Source organism: Microtus oregoni, unplaced genomic scaffold (assembly GCF_018167655.1).
Source record: "Microtus oregoni isolate MIOR12 unplaced genomic scaffold, Mior012 000010F_ref0000083, whole genome shotgun sequence".
In the NCBI taxonomy this organism is placed as follows: domain Eukaryota; kingdom Metazoa; phylum Chordata; class Mammalia; order Rodentia; family Cricetidae; genus Microtus; species Microtus oregoni.
Genome location: NW_024543069.1, coordinates 22,125,001 through 22,145,321, shown reverse-complemented (window position 1 = coordinate 22,145,321; position 20,321 = coordinate 22,125,001). Strand labels below are relative to the sequence as shown.

At 44.1% G+C, this 20,321-nt stretch overlaps 1 protein-coding gene across 8 annotated transcripts in view; it reads left to right on the top strand.

The window, feature by feature from the left end:
• The window catches only part of Dclk1 (doublecortin like kinase 1), a 293,883-nt gene that overhangs the window by 244,565 nt on the left and 28,997 nt on the right, over window positions 1-20,321 (top strand). For all 8 annotated transcript variants that reach the window (XM_041659043.1, XM_041659045.1, XM_041659042.1 and 5 more), the window contains 4 exons: window positions 8,154-8,287; window positions 11,671-11,748; window positions 12,083-12,179; window positions 14,837-14,917. In XM_041659043.1, coding sequence (XP_041514977.1) covers window positions 8,154-8,287; window positions 11,671-11,748; window positions 12,083-12,179; window positions 14,837-14,917 — 390 coding nt within the window. The remainder of the gene's footprint in view (window positions 1-8,153; window positions 8,288-11,670; window positions 11,749-12,082; window positions 12,180-14,836; window positions 14,918-20,321) is intronic.

Below are 20,321 nucleotides of genomic sequence, written 5' to 3'. Positions count from 1 at the left end.
GAGCTAGCCATTGTGGGGGCCACACCTTCACAGCCTCAGAACTTACAAAAGCCACAGCTCTTGTGCTGTCCTGTTTTGTGACCTTGCACAAGCTCCTTAATCCCCCCAAGCCTCCTTCATGGGGGTTTTATGTCAGGCCCTTTCCTTTTTATCTCCCTTTTACTTGTGGCAAAAAACACAAACCGCTTCACGGTAACATTGTACACAGGAAGATGCCACCTCTCATCTTCTATTGTCATTGCTTTTAAATTTTTACTGTTCACCCACATATAATTTTTCCTGTCTTGTGGCAAAACATAGATCTAACTGCAGTAAACTTAGTATAAAAGTTTGGATGTGTTTACTGCCTACAGGAAACTTAGCAGATACAGACCAATCCCTCCTTCCACCTTCAGCTCGGCTCTTTCATTAAGAGACTCCAACATCCTTCTGAATTGTTTCATTGTTAACAAGTCCTTTGCTAGTTAAAGGTTTGATGGAAAGATTTGTAGCTAGCACAGTGACTTTTATAAGTGTCAAATACAGATTTCATTTTACGTAGTATAATTGGGTATACAGAATTCTGGGCATGTTTTACTGTTAACTAGAACAGCGCAAATACTAAAATGTAGCATTGCTTTAAAGATCTGTACTGATCGTGCAAGTGATTGATCCGTGTTTGATAAGGTCAAAGGGATTTGATGAGAAAATGTGGCCTCCTCTGTCGCAGTGGGTTCTGCTGCACTTTAGGGGAGAACTGACAACTGAGGCAGTGAGAACAGAATTTAGAAATTGATTTTCGCACCAACCTTAACACGTTTCCTCCTTGTCATCTGTGTGCTTATTTGCTTTGTATGTTATCAAGCCCGGCATATCATAATCAAATGGCTGGGTGGCAAATGGGTGAGCGAATGGATGGGCCAAGCATGGGAGAGAGTGGCGCTTCCTTAAAGAATAGAGGACAGAGGGTCTTACACCACTTCTCAACTCAGTTACCCAAGAGTCACCTTCGCGCCCACGTACACCTCTCGGAAGGCAGGGATGGCACAGTAATCCCCCAGCCTCACTCCGGCAAGGGACTATTATGCATGTACCAAACAAGACAGATGATGACTAAGTGTATTTGTTGGACACAACAGGGCCATTGCACACATGAACACACAGTGGCTCCGTATGTAAGTCTTGCCCCAACCATGCTGGCCAAAATCCCAGCATGCATGTATGGGGAGGGATTCATGAAATCTCGCCCTTATCTGAGGAGCTATTGGCAGTGAACAGCTGCTGGGGCAGGGAAAGTCAGTTTTATCTAAATGATGCCAGCCCTGAGAAGCTCAATGCTGCAGCAGACTGTCCTGCACCCATGCACACGCGGGCATCACAAAGTGAACCCAGTAGGTTTTCAGAAAAGAACACATGAAGTTGGCAGGGGGAAGCGGGTGCTGGGTAGGGGAAGAATTTGAAGGAGAGAAAATGGGAGGCGGGGTTGGTTAAAATATATTATATACATGTATGAAATTTTCAAACAATAAAAAACATTTTTAGAAAAAGGTAAAGAAGCTAAGCTTTAACTCATGAAGGTTTTGGGGATGACTAACAGATGTAAAATCCCCTGGCAACAAAACTCCTCCATCTCTCACCAGTTTAGGAAATTGATGGATCTTAAAAAAACGACAGCCGGGCGGTGGTGGCACATGCCTTTAATCCCAGCACTTGGGAGGCAGAGGCAGGCGGATCTCTGTAGGCTCGAGACCAGCCTGGTTTACAAGAGCTAGTTCCAGGACAGGCTCCAAAACCACGGAGAAACCCTGTCTCGAAAAACAAAAAACAACAACAACAACAAAAAAAAAACCGACATAACCTCACAGAATTTAGTTTTTACTGGCAAAAATATAAGTAAATCAATCTTTTCATTATAATATAAAAGGAAACAGATTGTCTTCATTTTTTAAAAAGAGTATATGCATAGAACCATCTTTCTCTCTAATTCTGTAGGGAGATATAGATGATAGAGCTAGATGCAGATATTGGTATATCAATATACAGATGTAGATCTGCAGATGAAGGTAGTTTCTCAGAGAATCTGCTTCTCCCAGTAAGGAACTCTCTCAGAGCCCCCTGCCCAATGTGTTGCAATCCCACAATGCCCGTGGAGTGGCACCGTGCCCGGCCCTTCTCACTGTACTCAGTGGATGGCTCACCCAAGCTCAGTGTCCATTTGTGCCCTGTGACTGCTTGGTCTCCACTCAAGACAATGCTAGACAAGAGGTAAGGAATGCCCTTGTGTCTCAAACCCAAGACTCTCGATCCCCAAATAAATCCATTTAGATGTGGGATTATTGGCATTGTTAGTGACCATGGGCACAGTTAGAAGCAGTCTACAGGCCATGGGCAGAATGCCACCAAGTGGATTTGTACTCAGTCCTCAGATGCCGCATACGAGAAAGTTCTGGAAGTCACACCTATGGTGTGAAGACTCTAGCTGGGTTCAGTTTCTTTTCATTCACAGTGATCTAGCTTGCCTAATATATTTTTCTACAGTGATATATGGGCTATTAATCATGTGACTAAAATCTAATGCTTTTTTATAAAATTGCTGTGTTATTAAGTTTCCTTGGTTTGGACAGAAGTCCTCGGATCCTGTCCCTGACAGGATCTGGAATGCGCCCCTGCAGCTGCATCGCCCGTGTTAGACGACTCCATGATGATTTCGGAATTGGGAGTGAAAATTTGGTTTCCTGAGGTTTCCGTTCACGTCTTTCTCTTCCAGGATATCTCCAGTGCAGTGCGCAAACAAGAGATTTTATTTCTCTTAATATTGAAACCTCTCCCGTTGCGTATTCCTTCCTGGCCTGTATCAAGTTCTTATCAGCCTCATTATTTCATTTAACTCGTGGTTTCTGAAATATTTGACACGGGGGAATGAAATGGGTTTTTTTTTATATACTTTTTTATTTTTTTAGCCTCATGGTTTTTTTTTTTTCCCAAGAAGTCTAACTTAAGATGCTACAGTCACAAAGTACGTTTTGCAAAATAATTCCCCACTTAAGTATGACTCTCCTTTGCTTCTTGAGGATTAAAGACTTAGATTCAAACCATTTCGTAAAGAGCATTTTGTGAGGGCCATATGCCACGGCTTCAGGAAAATCAGCCTCCATAGATAATAAAAGGGGAACTGAGCCCTCCTCACGGCTTTGTCTATTTCACGCCACTTTGTCAAGTCTATTTGGTGAAGTCACTGTGAGTTTCCACTGAGCCGCTCTGTGAAGCTATTTCCACGGTTACTAACGAGTCGCCGGCCATTGCTGCAGCAGGACTAGCCTTGAATTTGTAGCGGCTCTGGGAGCCGTGCGTTTCTAACACGTCTGTTTTATCATTCAGCTTCTCCTCCCCCATAAGACAAATCTCAGAAACCACTTGACCAGGCTCAGGTTATCTGTGAGTTTTCATATTTTATGGTCACTGCTGAAGTTTTATGAGTATATATTAATTTTTTTTCAAAGAAAAAACTTTTCCAAATGGTCTCAGCTTTCCATCCGAGAGAAGTCAGCAGATGTCCAAATACCTGCTGTTCAACAGGTTACAGCTGACCCGAAACTCCAGATAACCCCCAACGACCCCAAAATAAAGCCACCTTTAAAAATAAAGGCCAGCATCTCCCAAATCTATATGCGGAATTTTCCGTATATTGATCCCCTGTAGGGCGCACCCTCCGCTTCTAATTGAAACCTTTTTCATAATTGTTGTCATTTGACACATTTAGTCTGTCAAACCGTGAGATGTCTTTATGGCCATACAATAAACCCAAGAGAACCACTTCCCTGACTGTAGCCATCTGCAATGATCACAAGGGTAGCTTACACAACCCTGACAGTCTTTACCATAATAGGATGCATATGGCAGCCTACAATTACGAGGAGCTGCATTCAATTAGTGTTGTACAATTACACAGTTTTATTGCTTAGTTAAAACAGTGCGAGCACTACATGCTGGGTAATTTGCACTAATCCCCGTCTTTTTAATAGCCCCTCAGTGTTTAAAATGTGGGGGAACAGCTATAGTATTTAAGGGTCCTGGGATGAATGTTAAATTATACCTCGTGTTGTGAACTCCTTGACTGACAATTAATGTGCTCCCGCCCAACGTGGGGGTCATGTTTTATAGAGGCTTTAACATACAGTCGTGGCAAAATGGTCCCCCTCTACCGGGGCCCAACTCAGGGGGTCAGGCTGTCAGGCCTGTACTTGGAGTCTGGTAGCACCCTTCCTGAGGACTGGTCATATGGTCACAGTGTGGAGAGCTGCCCCAACAGAACCTCAGAATTCATTCTGAGACTTGCCCCCCTTTTTTTTTTTTAATAAGCTTGCGTTTCATTTTGTGGAGCTTGACGGCAACTTTAAAATTTTGTTTTTGAGTGTGTGTGTTCACATGAGCACAGTGCCCATGGGGACCAGAGGAGGGTGTCAGATGCCCTGGAGCTAAAGTTACAGGTAAGTTGTGAACCACAAGATATGGGTGCTAGGTACCAAACTTGGGTCCTCTGGGAAAACAGAAAGTGCTTTGAATGGCTGAGCCATTTCTTCCACCCTGAGGCTTTAGCATCTTAAATAGGAATTTGTGAGCAACCCCTCATGTTTTTTGAACTCTTAAAACCTTGGTTCCACATGAATTCGGGGTCGCCATGGAAATACCATGTACAGATAGCTTTAAGAATGCATACACCACAAACAAATGAATTGAGAAAGTTGTGATTTTTTTAAATACAGCTTTAGTTACATCTACAAGGGGCCTCACTCGTCACAGGTCTGATGCGCCTCATTGGCGCATCCCTGTAAATCCCCTTACTCAGGAGGCAGAGGCAGGCAGACCTCTGCGAGTTCAAGGCCAGCCTGGTCTACAGAGTTAGTTCCAGGACAGCCAGGCCTCTGCAAAGAAACTGTGTCTCAAAAAAAAAAAATCAAAACAAAGCAACCAAAATAGAATTAATGCCCTCTGGTTGCAGCCAGCACGCGTTATGAGCCCCATTTGTGAGAGCTCAGTGCGCCATGTCAGAAAGGGGCACTCCCATTGGACGAGAACAAACGCTGAGCCCACTCTTCTCCATCCTTCTCCCACAGTGTTGACAGAGGACAACCCCCAAAGTAACCTTGCTTCCTGCCCTGCCTGACAACAAGTTAAACAGAATTCCCAGCTAGAGGCCTGGGCAGATATTCATCCACCTGCAAAAGCGTTTTGTGAAAGCTTTGGCAGAGGCCTGCTGTCTTGAAATGTTCTCAGTTACATGGAGTTCGCCTTTGTCTCCAAGCTCTTTGTCTGTCCTGCCAGGAGACAACTTGAGTCTCTTTACACGCGTGAAAACTGCACAGTTTTCAGATATTAAAAAAGCAGGGGGGGGGGGGGGTAATTGCACGTGCATATGATTAAAGGAATAAAAAACGAATACAAAAGTATAGCTTCAATATATGTAAATGTTTCGCAGTGTGTGGGCCCGCTAATATTTTAAAGGATGCCTCCATTGTTTTACGCAGCATGCTTGTGTTTTCTTTTCCTTTTGCTGGTTGGGGTTTTGGGGTTTTTTGTTTGTTTGTTTGTTTGTCTATTGCAGTGCTGGAGGGTGAACCCCAGTTCTTAACATTTTCCTTCATCTCAACTACATTGTTCATCTGTATTAAATATAATTTGTATGCACTTAGAATTCCTATTAAAACGGCAATCATTAGTGGCCCTCCTGTGCGGAAATTACAGTCATATCCAGAACCACAACAAGCCTCTGATGACTGCGTCCTCTAACATCTGGTTTTCCCAAACTTGTGACTGCAGCTCGGTGATACAGATACTGTGTGTAGGGGTGGGATACTTCCTGTACAAATGGGGTTGAATATATCATAATCTGCTCAGCTTGGCACAGCACACATCGCGAGTGCTCAGACCCCACACAACATCAAAGCAAGAGGGCATTCTGCAATTTAGAAAAGTTATTGATACCAAAATGGAATTCAGGAGGTAAACAGCTCTGGTCTGTACGGGAAATGAACTAGACAGCCAATCTCAGAGGCCCCATCTCAGGTTTCCTTTCATGGAAAACATTTGCTTATTGTTTGGATGACCAGAACGGCCAGCGCGATAGCATTTAGGCTGGAGAAACTATAGTGTTTCATAGATCTGGTGCCTGCAAGTGCTAACTTAAACCCACGCAGCTGCTTCGTTAAGTAGAGAAGATAGCACCCACTCCAGAGGACAACTGGACGCGTGTCTGTCTTTTCCCAAGCAGCCAAACTGCAGGTGATTGCTTAAGTCTTTGGATGCCTATCCAAGGGCAGACCAAACTTGATCGGGATCCAGAACCCCAGAGACAAAGAGTCCCCATTGTGAGTGTGGATAACATGTAGATGCATCATTTCTATACAGAAAAGATAGTTGCCCCTGAGAAGTAGATCTACCTCACCGAAACAGTCAGCTCCAATTGGTCATCGCTGACCCTGCAGCTGAGCTGGCCAAACATCTGCCCCAGTGCCTCGGTGGCATGCCAAGGCAGATGGAGGTAGCCTGTAGTAGTGCTCCTGGTATGTGGAGATGTGCCTTGCTGTGCAAGAGGCCCACTCGGCTTCAGCAAGTGACCGCTTTGGCAAGGAATAACAGAGGAACGAGCAAGCCTCAACTTGCTGGGTAAATCATTTTGATAAATGTCGAAAGCTAGGCCATTCCTTTGGAGGGTCTCTTGAAGACTGTTCTTGAGATCTGGAAACAGCATTGACCTGTGGCTTTCTCCATCCTACTGCTCCCAGGAGAGGGCACCGAGTGAGAAGTCTGCGTGCCCCTTTACCCTTTTCGTAATCAATGAAGTTGTTTGGGCTGCTTTTTAAAAAACATATCCTACTGGTGCCGTCTTGGGCTACCATTAAGGAGTTTACATATTTGCCTAGGAGGCACGAGCCTGCTTGTTTTGATTTGTTCAGAGGAAGACTGCAGACTTACTGCGGTAATAAGGAACGCTAGGCCGAGTGCTGGCTCTACACCCACTAAATATTTCCAGATTGCCACAGGTGAAATGAGATGTTAACATGCTCTTCAATTATTAATAAAAATTAGAAGTGGATCCTGCTGGAAATGTGGGGCACTGAAAACAAAATATTTTAATATCTGCGTCGATGTTTTCATCTATTACTGAAGGGTGGTATGTGGGAAGGAAGTGACTACTTTCATGAATGGTGTGTTCAGAGTGAGAGACTCTCTGGTTTTCCTTTTGTGGAAAACATCAAATGCAGATAGGCAAAGAGAAAAATCTTCGTAATTGCTTCCTAGAATAGGAATGCCAGTTCCTACTGTTGTTTCAGATTTTGGTCTCATGTGTTTTTAACATGTATACAAAACAACCTGAAGATCCTATCCTCACTTCCCAAGTATATACTCAGTTCAGTGAATATGAACCTATATTACCATTTAATTTGTGTTCACTTTTATTTATTATTTGCTGTGTGTATTGTGTGAGTGTCTATGTGTATGTGTGTGTGAGAGAGTGTGTGTGTATTGTGAGTATGTGTTTGCATATGTATGAATATATATGTTTGTGTATATATTATTTGAGTGTGTGTGTGTATGTGAGTGGATATATGTGTGAGACAATTGTATGAGTGTGTGAGTGTGTGTGTGAGTGAGTGTGTGAGTGTGAGTGTGAATGTGTGTGTGAGTGTGTGTGTGAGTGTGTGTGTGAGTGTGTGTGTGTCAGTGTGTGTGTGTGAGTGTGTGAGTGTATGTGAGTGTGTGTGTGTGTGTGTGAGTGTGTGTGTGAGTGTGTGTGTGTGTGTGTGAGTGAGTGTGTGTGTGTGAGTGTGTGTGTCTATCTGTCTGTCCACCGTGTGTATGGGTCCTGGGATGAACTTGTATCATCAGGCTTGGTGGCATCATCTTTGCCCACTGAGCCATTTCCCCAGCCCCCACATCACCATTGCCATGAGCTCCTCCATCTTGTTTTCTAAATGCCCCCATTATTTGCTAAACAAATTTCCATTTGCCATTCCTTCCTTGCCTCAAATGTTGCCATGAAATTAAGAAAGATGTTCTGGAATGGCTATCCGTGCGTGATTGCCCGGGCCTTTGTTGTCTGTTCCATTCGCATTAACCTTAAGACTCAGTGCTCTTGGCTCTAAGGCCTTTAACTCTTTTTACCTTTATTTTAGGTGTATGAGCACCAGGATGGCAGTAAGTCGCTCAAGTTGGGTGACTTTGGTCTGGCCACCATTGTTGATGGCCCCTTGTACACAGTCTGCGGCACCCCAACATATGTGGCTCCTGAAATCATTGCAGAGACTGGGTGAGTGCTCCCCTTGGCTTTAGAACTTGCGAAGGAGTAAGAATCATAAAAGAGCTGTGGGCATGGGCAGAATTAGCCAACTCTCTCTCCCCTCTCTTTTCTCTCCCCTCCCCCACCTGTTCAGCAAGCCATTTTTCTTTGTCTTCCCAAGCAAGTTGCCAGTGACTGTCATCCTGTTTAAAGATTGCATTTGGTCTCTGCCAAAGGTAAAGCAATTATTAACCATAAAAAATTTAATAATTGTCCAGATAAGTGGAGAAACACATATCAATAGTAATTAAATCACTTTAAATATAAAAGACTGAGATACTGTTATAAATTCCCCTCTGGTCGTTTTTCTCACCTGGCTTTATACCTTGGCCTCGTTTTAGCCGTCTTAGCTATTGCTTCTCTAAGGAAAACGAATGTCTTGGACCTCCCACGGCCATGAGCTATTGGCTGGTGTGTGTGCTGCCCTAGATTGAGAGGGAAGCAACCCATTCCGAAAGGGCCTACTTTGTGCCAAGTCTTAAACTCTCCTCAGTTCTCACTCTGGTGGTGCACAATGCTTCTGCCTTTTCCCAGGTGAATATGTGGAGATTCGTCATCCAGCGGGCTAAGTGGCCTGTAGTCACATGACTCCCTAGAGACTGAATTGGGATTTGAACTCAGGGTGACTTAAAATGCAGGCTTTATCAGCTTTTTGTTTTGTTTTGTCTTGCTTTTAATTCTGTTACCAAGAGCCACAGCCAGAGATCTGAAATGCTACCCTTCAACCAAAGGACTGGGAAGGGCGGTGCGTGAGAAGCGGAACACAGCCCCTGTTTTCTTGCTTTTTTTTGTGTTTGTGTTCTGCTGCAAAGGATTGAATCCAGGGTGTTCGGCACACTGTAGAAGCAGTCTGCCTCTGAGCTACCTCCCAGCCCCGAGTATTCTCTTCACTCATGACATGAACTTATACCCAAAAGACAAAAAGACAGAACACACAAACACGTAAGCCTCCTGAGGGAATCTGCAGGACTCCTTGTTCTTTTATCTACTTACATGTATGTGGAGGTCAGAATTCAACTTTTAGGAGGTTTCAGAAGACAGCTTTCTCTTTCTACTACACAGGTCCAGAAATTCAAACTCCAGTCACCAAGCTGGATAGAAAACTATTTTACTCACTGAGCCGTCTCCTCAGCCCTGGGGACTATTTGGTTAGCCAAATTTGAATGATTTGGAAACTTACACAAGTACGTTGGCTGCCAGTCCTCAGTAACACTGCCTCTACCTAGCAACTTTCTGGCCAGGACATATCTCAATGCCTACTGTGTGCGTTGAGTAGAAAGAGGATGTGGTGGGGCGCTTAGTTGGAGTCCAGCTCTGCTGCTGAGACACAGTGTGATCTTGAACAAAATTACTCACCCACTGGACCCGTTCTATCTTCTATAAAATACTTGATATTTATTTTGTCCAGTCTACAGTGTTTGAGGGGGAAGAAATAAGATGATGTATATCATACTTTAGAAACTAAAAAATAATCTTTAATTGCTGCTTCTAAATCAAGGGTATTTGGACCCAACCCTATCTAAAAATTAAAATGTCCACAGCAAACGTATCTGCCCAGGCTTGTAGTATTTAGTGTGTGTGTGTGTGTGTGTGTGTGTGTGTGTGTTCCCGATCCTCAGTCTTTTCCAATTTATCTTTTTTTTAAAAAAAAAGTTTTTTTTTTATGTTTATGAACAGCTTGTATGTCTTTCCACCACATGCATGAAGTGCCTATGGAGGCCAGAAGAGGGCATCGGATTCCCTGGAACTAGAGTTGCATATGCAAGCTGCCATGTGGTTGCTGGGAACAGAACCTAGGTCTTCTGCAAAGCAGCCACTGCTCTTAACTGCTGAGCCATCTCTCCAGTACTGTTCTTTTTACTTTTACTTTTTTTTTTTTTGAGACAGGGTTTCTCAGTAGCTTTTGGAGCCTGTCCTGGAACTACTTCTTGTAGACCAGGCTAGCCTCAAACTCACAGAGATCCCCCTGCCTCTGCCTCCCAAGTGCTGGTATTAAAGGCACATGACACCACTGCTTAGCTACTTTTTGCTTTTTTGTAGATATACTTTTTATGTGATGCAATTTTTTTTATTTAATTTTTTAAAGTCAAAATATAATTATATCATATTCCCCTTCCCTTTCTTCCCCCCAGACCCTCTAGAATTCATGACCTTTTTTTTTATTATCCAATATACATGTGCTTTAATGTGTAAGTATGGTCAGTTTATTGTTCCTTATATGTGTATGATTTCAGGGATGACCACTTGGCATTGAATAACCAACTACAATATTCATCCCTGGGGAAGACAATTCTTGTCTCTCAGATGTCAGCATTCCTTGGTTGCTTATAGCTCTTTGTCTAGGGTTGGAGTCCCAGAAGATTTGCCTCCTCACCATTAGCATGTCCACCGGTGCTGTCCTTAGTCAGATCTTGTTTAGGCAGCTGTATTGTTGAGGATGAGTATCCCAATCAATCAAACTGGAGACACAATTGCACATCGGATTTCTTGGGCCTCTGGCTCTTGCAGCCTTCGCACCCCTTCTTCCACGATGTTCACTGAACCCTGAGTGCGTGATTTATGTGAGCATCCGTTAGCTCTGGTCACCCCACAATCAGTTGTCCTGTTCATTTTGACTGGGTGTGGCGTCCACAATGGACTCTTTGTTGCAAGGAGATGCTTCTTTGAGGAGAGTAGGATATAAGGTTAAATTATAGAAACGCAGTTAGGAACTGTACTGCTTTGGTACAGTGGAAGAAAGGGGTTCTCACCAAGCGGTGGTGACTCACGCCTTTAATCCCAGCGTTCGAGGCAGAGGCAGGTGGATCTCTGTGAGTTCGAGGCCAACCTGGTCTACAAGAGCTAGTTCCAGGATAGGCTCCAAAGCTACAGAAAACCTTGTCTCGAAAAAGAAAAGAAAAGGAAAGGAAAGGAAAGGAAAGAAAAGAAAAGAAAAGAAAAGAAAAGAAAAGAAAAGAAAAGAAAGGGCTTCTTCTTCAGGATCAGTGGCCTCACTAGCCCTGGATAGCTGGCATGGTTTTGCTCCTGTTGACCAAGTCTTCAGTCTAATTAAACAGCTGTTGGTTACCTCTAGGACAGCAATGCCACCGTTGCACCTTTAGGGCTCTCTTGGCAAGCCGGGCCTTTCTGTGGTCCACAGGCACCACAGCCAGGTAGGACTGCTGATGGCTTCCCTCCCGTGGCAGTTTGCACAGTGCCTGCCCATACTGCGAAAGAACTTTCTTCTGCAGTTTGCATTCAGTTGGCAGATATTTTAAATTTTGTTTGGTCTCCTTGGGTTGGCAGTCATGATTTGGGGCTGTATAATTTGTCCTGGCTGACTTTGCTAACTCCAGCATCATTCCTTTTGTCAGATATGGCCTCAAGGTGGACATCTGGGCAGCCGGTGTGATCACTTACATCCTGCTGTGCGGTTTCCCTCCGTTCCGTGGGTATGGGCAGCAATGCTTTATTCAGCTCTAACAAGTCATTTCTCTGCTCTCTGAATGATCCATTTGCCCTTCTTGCACAAAGGAGCCTGTAGCAGCGGGGAGCATAATAAGAATCCCACTTGCGATTCTCATTGTTTTTTTCCATATTGCATGCTAATTTACACGCATACCATAAATCTTCCTCATGCCATCTTTAACCTCATTCTTTGTTAATTTACCAAAACAATTGCACACTGACATTTTCAGTGGTTCAGACAAAAAGCATACTTTGCACATTGAAGGGGTATGTGATGAGCTCACATCCAGCTCAGCTTTCTCTTGTTTGTCTACACAGGAGTGGTGATGACCAAGAGGTGCTTTTTGACCAGATCTTGATGGGCCAAGTGGACTTCCCACCTCCGTACTGGGACAACGTGTCAGATTCTGCTAAGGTAGGGGGTTCATCGCTGCCCTGTTCCCTGGAGCCTGGTGCCTTGGTGGAAGCATTGACTCTAATTAAACCAGCATGTACTAACAGACCAGTGATAAAATGTGACTCCAGGACATCACAGACATCAGGGCCACCATCTTGCTGTCACTCCAGTCTCATTTCTGCACAGGGTTGTTGTTTTCTCTGCATGGGTCCTCTCAGGGAAGCCACCTCTGGCCCCTGGTGCCAGTTGTAGCTCTTGACATTTCCTGGCTCACCTTGTCCTCCTCGCCTTGTCCTCCTTCTCTGTTTTATGTACAACATGTGTTCTTAGTCTCAAAAATAGAATGTCCATCCTCTCTGTCATATAATTGTCCGTCTATAGCCACCTACTTAAACATACATAACCCACATAAACATATGTAGGTAGGAGATCAAATCCTACTTAGGCAATTAATTTCCAGACTCTCTCACTAGAATGTAGATTCTGTGAAGGCTAGGATTTTTGTCCATTGATGAAAATGTTTTGTATGCATTTGTGTGTTTGCCTGGGACTAGAGTAGCAGGGGGTTTCTAACCACTTGATATGAGTGCTGGGACCTGAACCCAGGTCCTCTGCAAGAGCAGTAAATGCTCTTGAGCACCGAGCTATCCCTCTAGCCCCTGATTTTTCCCTGTTTAGTTCACTGCCACATCAGCAATTCTGACATCACAACCAGTACAAAACCAGTGGTTCTGTGTAGTCAATAAACCAGAGAGGTTCATAAATAAATGAATCAAGCAACTGATTAATCAGAGGGAAGAGAGCCCAGCCTCAGCCTCTGTTTGAAATGACCAAAAAGCATGTCATGGAGATGTCATTATTCAAGTTCAACCTCATAGGGTGCCTGGGGTTCAGAGGCAGGAGAGACGGACCTTGTGCTTCTTCACCCTGCTAACCCAAGATCAGCTCCTCTGATGGAGGGTGAGGGGTGTACTTTTTCACAGCAAAGTGAAAGTACAGAAATGACATCACACTGGATGTGAAAGTGAGCAGAGTGGGAACTTTATGCATATTTAACAAATTTTAAAACAAGACATTTGCATCTAAGAGAATGAATAATTTTAGCTCCTATATTGGGAGACCTCACGGGGGACATTTGATCTCTTTCAAATGTTTATAGATTGAACAGTCCTGGTCTGAAAACCCCCCAGTCCAAAAGGCAATAACCTTTGAAACTTGGGTGTCAACACATGTCATCCCATAGGGGAAAGTTCTGCGCCTGTGACAGGTTGGAGTCAAATACAAGCATGCTGAAAATATTAGGAAAGGGATTTCTCAGGCTATTCATATAAAGTGCATAGGAAACAATTAAATTTTGTGTTTTGATTTGTTTTTCCATCCTCAAGATACCATTATGTGTCTGCAAATATTGCAAAATTTAAACAAAAATTCAAAATCTGAAAGCCGTTTTGAGTAAAGATATTCAAGCTATTTTGTGTTCAGAAGTGCTGACTCATATTCTCCAAAATCCAGTGTAGAGAACTTGGTCATTTTCTGGTCATTCAGTGTATATGGCTTTTTCTCTCTCCTGAAGCAGAGTTCAATTTAAAAACTCTTCTGCTTAGACAGGAGCTTATGTACATAAAATGATATTTGCTAGACATGGGCCTCTCATCTTCTTCCACCATATACACCTTTGAACTTAGGGAAATATCAGGAGTTGAGAGAAGGGTAAAATAAAGACCCTGAGGTGAGAGACTTGAGGGACAGGCAAAGACAACCTCATCTATAAATATAGTCTCACTGTGTAGCCCAGCCTAGACTTGAATACTCCTGCCTCCAACTGCCGCATGCAGGGATTCAGATCACAGGAATCCCATAGAGCCCATAAAGAACTGGATAACATGTGTCTACCCATTCATAAGCCAAAGTGGGCAGATGCGTGGCAAAGTCATTGTGCCCCCTAATGCTGCATCTCCAGAAAACTGTTTGTTTGTTTTTAATTTATCAACTAGTTTTTGAAAAATCATCCTTCATTCATTTTCTATAGCCTTAAACATGCTGCCTGGAAATCAGGATAAGGACCCATTTCTTTGTCTGTCAAAACAGAAACTTCAAGTATTTTTTAAAAGATTTTATTTTTATTTCATACATATGTGTGTTTTGCCCTGCATGTGTGCATGTGTCTCATAAGTACAGTGCCTATAGAGCCCAGAAGAGGGTGTCACATCCCTTGGAACTGGAGTTACAGGTTGTGAGCCACCATGTGGGTGCTGGGAATTGAACCCCATCCTCTGGAAGAGTAATCAGTGCTCTTAACCCCTGAGCCATTTCCTAACCCCAAAACTGTTCTTTATTTTTTATGTGACATCTGTACAACTATGAAATCTGATTTAAAAGTATTACATCCTAGTAAAAAGTTATTGTCTAACATGAGTAGTTTCTTTGCTTCTAAAGCTATTTCATTTTATAGCATTTACATAAATATTGATTTCATTTTATTTTTCTATCAACTAAGCTGCATAAAAGTTCACAGTCTAACGTTTGAAAGTGTGATCCAGCTAAGTCATGGGTAAGTGGGGTGACATGATTTAGATTGTGAGGTTTTCCAAACTGAGATTGCAATCCTGAATTTGCAAACCCCCAGCTCCTCCCTCCAGGGTTAGATAAATGGAGTCTAATATTCTCCTTCACAGGAACTCATCAACATGATGCTGTTGGTTAACGTGGACCAGAGATTTTCAGCCTTGCAGGTCCTTGAGCATCCCTGGGTTAACGTAAGTGACCTTCTTTCTCTATAGCCACTGCCGCCCGCCGGCGCCCCTTTAAAACTGCATCTGCAGATTTCCTAATGGCACCGCCTCTTCCTTGAAGTGCATTTGGCTTGGTTCCCCACTCTGAGGTCACCCGTGTATTCCATGGAGGCCTCTGATGTGTCCATCTTACTGGCTTTCTGAAGAACTGCCTTCCATCAGGGAGGTCGATGTGGGTGTGGTCCTGACCCTCCTATCTCTCAGCAGCTCTCTGTGGTGAGATCCAGGCTGGATAACCGCCACTAAGATGGTGCAAATGCTCTCAGTCAGTTTCCATGTCAGAGTACAAGGAACCAAGGTTTTCTGCTTGCGTCTGAGAGCTCAGCTCAGCACCTCTCAAGCCTGAGTGTGCCCAGAGCACCTGGTGGCCTCCTCAAAACGAGCTTCTAAGGTGACAGCTTAGAGGCTGTGTTCCCAAGCTCTTGAATGATGGCATGTCGCAGCCCTTTGAGGTCTACTGGTCGCTTTTCAGCAATAAAACCGTCCTCTAGAAAAGCCACTAATTTTTCACCCTGTATCTCTCTACAAATGATTAGTGAAACAATTCTGATAGGGAATGATGCTTTATATTCATAAAGGGCATAAGTTCCGGAGTCTGCGGCACTGTTTTAAACACTCTGTGCATATTAATTGATCACGTCTGTCCCCACCACTTGGTAACTTCCTAACCCAGTCACCATGCAGTCCCCGCTGACAGATGGGGAGGCTCCATGATTTGGTTGAATGATTCTTGGTGCTAGCGTAGAAGATAGATACAGGTGTGTGTGCAGAAACAGACACGACACTCCCAGAACCATTAGTTCCCTGACAGACTCTGCCAGCCTCCCCACTGCTCCGCTAGACTTAGCTCTAGGTTGAAGACCAAGAAAAACATTCCTGTTCCCCTTCTCCGAAGTGTCACCTTGGCGAATGGTCACGTGGCTCCTTTCTAAAATCGCTACGGAGAACAAGGCGTGAATGGGAAGTACTCTCACCTGGTGAGGTGGCCTGCAGGGTGTCACATGCTCGGGACCTTACTGATGCAGGATCTACTGATGGTTGTGGGCCGGCAGTCTAGAACTTCCCATGCTTGCACACCATAGTGAAAGTTATCTTTATATACTAGGAGAATATTCACGAATATGAGCATGTAGGGGTGTGAGCCAAGGTTTCTTTCAGGCCTTTTTCCCCAGCAGAGGCTCTCAAATGTGCATATGTGTGAGGGTACTCACCTCCTCATCCCTGGGACAGTGAGGCAAGGCAACTCACACTCACGCAACTCACACTGAGCTCCATGTCAGGATGCTAAGTCAAAATTATATATTACTATAGAGTAGGAAGGTTGTGACAGCGTCCTGTTTGTGTCTGGTAACAAGCCTATAGGATAGGCAGTGTGAAAGTCAGTTATTGTACCCACTTCACGGACAAGAAGACTGAAGCCATACGATACAGTGTTCCCCCAAGTAGCCACACTTGAAATTGAGACAGAATTTCTAGTCAGGCATCCCACACTACAAGATCAAAGTCCGGAGATTCCAGCCTACCACACTCTATCTCTGCCTTTGTTTTAAGTGGAAACCCTGGAAATCCAGAAGAACGTCTTATGGACACTGACCTCATGGTGATGTTACCTCAATTCAGTGCCCTTTCAGACTAGCTGTTCTAACTCAGGGGTCACGCCTTCTCTCAGGTGTGTGAGATGGAAGATCTAAAAGCCAGCCGTAGGCAGTAATTGACCTAGAATGATCTTTGCGGGTTCATTTAACATCCACGACCCACAACTTATCGGATTGCAAAAGCTAAGACAGGTGACCACACAGACTTAACGGTAAAATTTGAAGCATCACCTCCTAGAGGAAAGTGCTTTATAGATGACAAGAGCCATCTTAGATACCCCAACATGTTGTCGCTGTCTCTTAGATCTGCCCTCCAGGAGCTCTGTCTAACTCAACCAACAGCTACAGGCTGTGAGCAGGGCTGGGCTAGAAGCTTCTAGAGAGAATGCTGTAGAGGGCTTGATGGGGTAACTTCAAGAGCTCGGTCCTTTAGGGGTCTTGGAAGGATAGTCAGAGGTCAGCTCCAGAAGGCCATGGTATGTACCACAAGATACCCTAATGAATGTATCTGTATCTATGAGGGGTTCCAGACACAGCTAGAACCCTACCTACTAAAATATCCACAACCCAGCCAGGGTACCTTCTGGCTTCCCCCTCTGGAGGGAACAGCCCACACACCTCAGCACAAGCGTCTGCCCCCCTCAGTTGCCTTACCACAGCTTCTCCCACAAACCCTGTGTCCGACCACTCCATTCCACAGTACTGAACCTCTGCACAGTTGAATTCCTGCTTCACTTCAATTTTTCTCTGATTCTTAAAAAGCAACAAAAACAACAACAATAAACAAACTTTTTAAAAAGCAAATGTAGCATCTAGGTTTAAAATAAGACAAAGTAAGCTTGACATTCTGATGGGGGAAAAGCACATATGATTTTAGAGAAACCTTTTTAAAATTTGGTGTGGAAAGTGCTGGCTTCACACTGATACTATCTTTATATGGCAGCTAAGTCAGAAACCGCTTGTGTTCTTTGCCTCCAAATAACAAATTTGCCCAGGAAGCTTTGGCGACCGGTCCTTAGCCTAGTAAAGGTCAGCACACAAAAGACCAAGCCATCAAAATAAATGAATTAGGGGCTTACAGGGATATAAATTTAACAAGACATTTTGCATTTGGCAATCAGATTATATCTGGCCACCACGGAAAGCCTCTCCCTAAGGGGACTAAAAGTAATGATAGTCGCGTAAGCCCCTTGGGTGTCTGCGCGAGCCATTTCCTGCACGCTCATTTGTTCTGATTTTCTGTGTTGCTTATACGACGACCCTCTACGTGGTCCACCTGGAATTGAAAGGATGATTTCTTATGAAACAGAAAGTAGAGCAGAAAGGCAGTAGGAAAAAAATGGGGTCAGCAAAGGTGACTTATTTTAACCTTCATCCCGGAGCATCCTTAAAGCAAGTCCAAGTTTCTTTTTAATAGGCTCTGGGTACCAACTCTACCTTGCTCCTCATTTTCTTTGACTTGGAAAGTGTCATGGGTGATGGATGGCTTATCAGGTGGGTCCAGCGAGCCACATGGAAACCTCTTGTGGAGGGGAACCGAGGCCCATCCGCCTATGTAACTTCAGGCAAGTGTGTTTCTCTCCCAAGCCTCTTTCCTGCCAGAGGAAGTAGGTCAGGGGGAAATAAAATCAATTTGTCTACCTCTTGCGATGCTTAAAGGTGGAAAAACTGGCTAGCTGAAGCTCAAACTCTTGGATATTTAGTAAATGTTTGTTGACTTTGATACAGGTAAAGCCAGGAACTGTGTCATCTGTTGTCACACAATGACACAATGGAGATCATAGAATGTGTTAGTATGTGGGTAGCTGGATTAAGGAATAAACCCATCAACCCCCAGATGATTCTGTTTGGAAGCCACGAGTTCCTCCCCGATGAGGTGCACAGCAGCCCTATCAAAGCTGGCTTTAATACAGCTGCAAAGTGCCAACAGGAACTGTCACAGCCAGCTCATTCACCTTATCTCCCCCTTTTGTAGAGTCACATGACATAGGCAGGCACGCCATGTGCCTAACAGGACTAGGAGAGAGCGTATCTTGCTCATCCTAGGAATAAGGGGCTGACATGAGACACTTGCCCTGAAATGGGGATTTTATGGAAAGTGGTGCATCTTGGGAAAAAGTTCAGACAACCAGACATTTCCAAAACCAAACCTCTTATTTGTAATTAGGATCTAATAAGCATTATGTTTAATTTTATGTACCGCTTTGCATTGTTGTTGTTGTTGTTGTTAGCCTGTGTTATTTTCCAAACACTCTCCTGTAGCAGAATTAATAAAAACCCAGAGACAGAAATTGGAGTTCAACCTGAAGGTCAGAAAAGCAAAACATTCGGCCACTGGCTCTTCCCTCTACGTCAGTCCGTAATGGTCATCTTGGCTCCAGGAATCCTCAGAGTGAGACTGTGTCTGAGAGCTGTCCCCTCCTACCTTATATTCCTCTCTAGGGCTGGGATTAAAGGTGTGCACAGCTACCACCCAATTTCTATGGCAAACTAGTGTGGCTACTGGAATTAAAGGTGTGTGTCACCACTGTCTGGTTTGTAGGGCTGACCAGTGGGGCTGTTTTTCTCTCAGATCTTTAGGCAAGCTTTATTTATTAAAATACAAATGAAATATCACTATGCTCTCCGATACTGTAATTTTATTAATTTACATTTTTCTCCATTATTTTACTGAGCTCAGTGGTGAATAAGACGCAAAGACACCGAAGCGTGAAGCTCCGCAGAGTCTCACGCAGGTCTGAAGCTTGGCTTTGCCCTTCCAGGTTCTGGTTTCATTGCTCTGTCACTGTGTCTGAGCACGGAGGCTTCTTAGAGCCCCCACGTGATTGTGGTGCCAGGGCAGCTTTCAGACTCTGTTCTAACAGAAAGATGGGTTTAAGGAAGTCAAGCTAGGTCTAGAGCCAAGCTGAGACTTCTTGTTTCTTTCTAGCCTTTAAATTTAATCTTGCTTTTTTTATCTTACCTAATTATTCCTTTGGAAAGATAGTGCTGAGCCATGATGCTCAAAAAAAAAAAAAAAAAAAAAGCAAGGAAGGAAGAAAGGAAAGAAGGAAGGAAAGGAAGGATGGAAAGGAAGGACGGAAGGACGGAAGGAAGTGAGGCAGGAAGGAAGGAAGGAAGGAAGGAAGGGAAGAAGGAAGCCTAGATGGTATCTTAAGCGAGCCCATGCGCCCATGCACACAAGAGTACAGATACACGCCCCTTAATTGTGCTGGTGGGATGGGTGATAAGTGACTGAACTCCAGTGACATTGTAATTAAATGTAAAACTACTTATCTATATTCATATATTACAAATGATGACGTGAAAAGTCGCTTCCATTTGGGCATTTTCTTTCCTTATACGAAGCGCAGTGTGAAGTGCAGACTCAAGGAAAGCTGAAGGCTGGAAGTACCTGGCAGGGGCAGTGTGAGGCTGGGGCTCTTAACGAGAACAGTGGGGGCAGCGCCCTGGGAGGTAGAGGCATTGTAGAACATGCTGGTGAACTGGGCATTATTTTAAGCTAAATCGGAATATTCTCATAGTAAACTATTCAAGGCTGCCCTGCTTCTCATAAATCTACAGGTATTTTTAATAATAGAGTCTGGCAATAAATGGACTGGAAACCAGATCCCTGAATCAAACCCAAAAAGCCATGGGGGAAGGCAGCTTTTCTAACGCGTGACCCCGGCGTGCCTCCCCAGGAAAGCAGAATCCACCCTACCGAGTGACTTCACATCCGAGCCCCCCCCCCCCATCTCCCCTCACCACAGCTCTTCCTAAGCAGTCCTGAG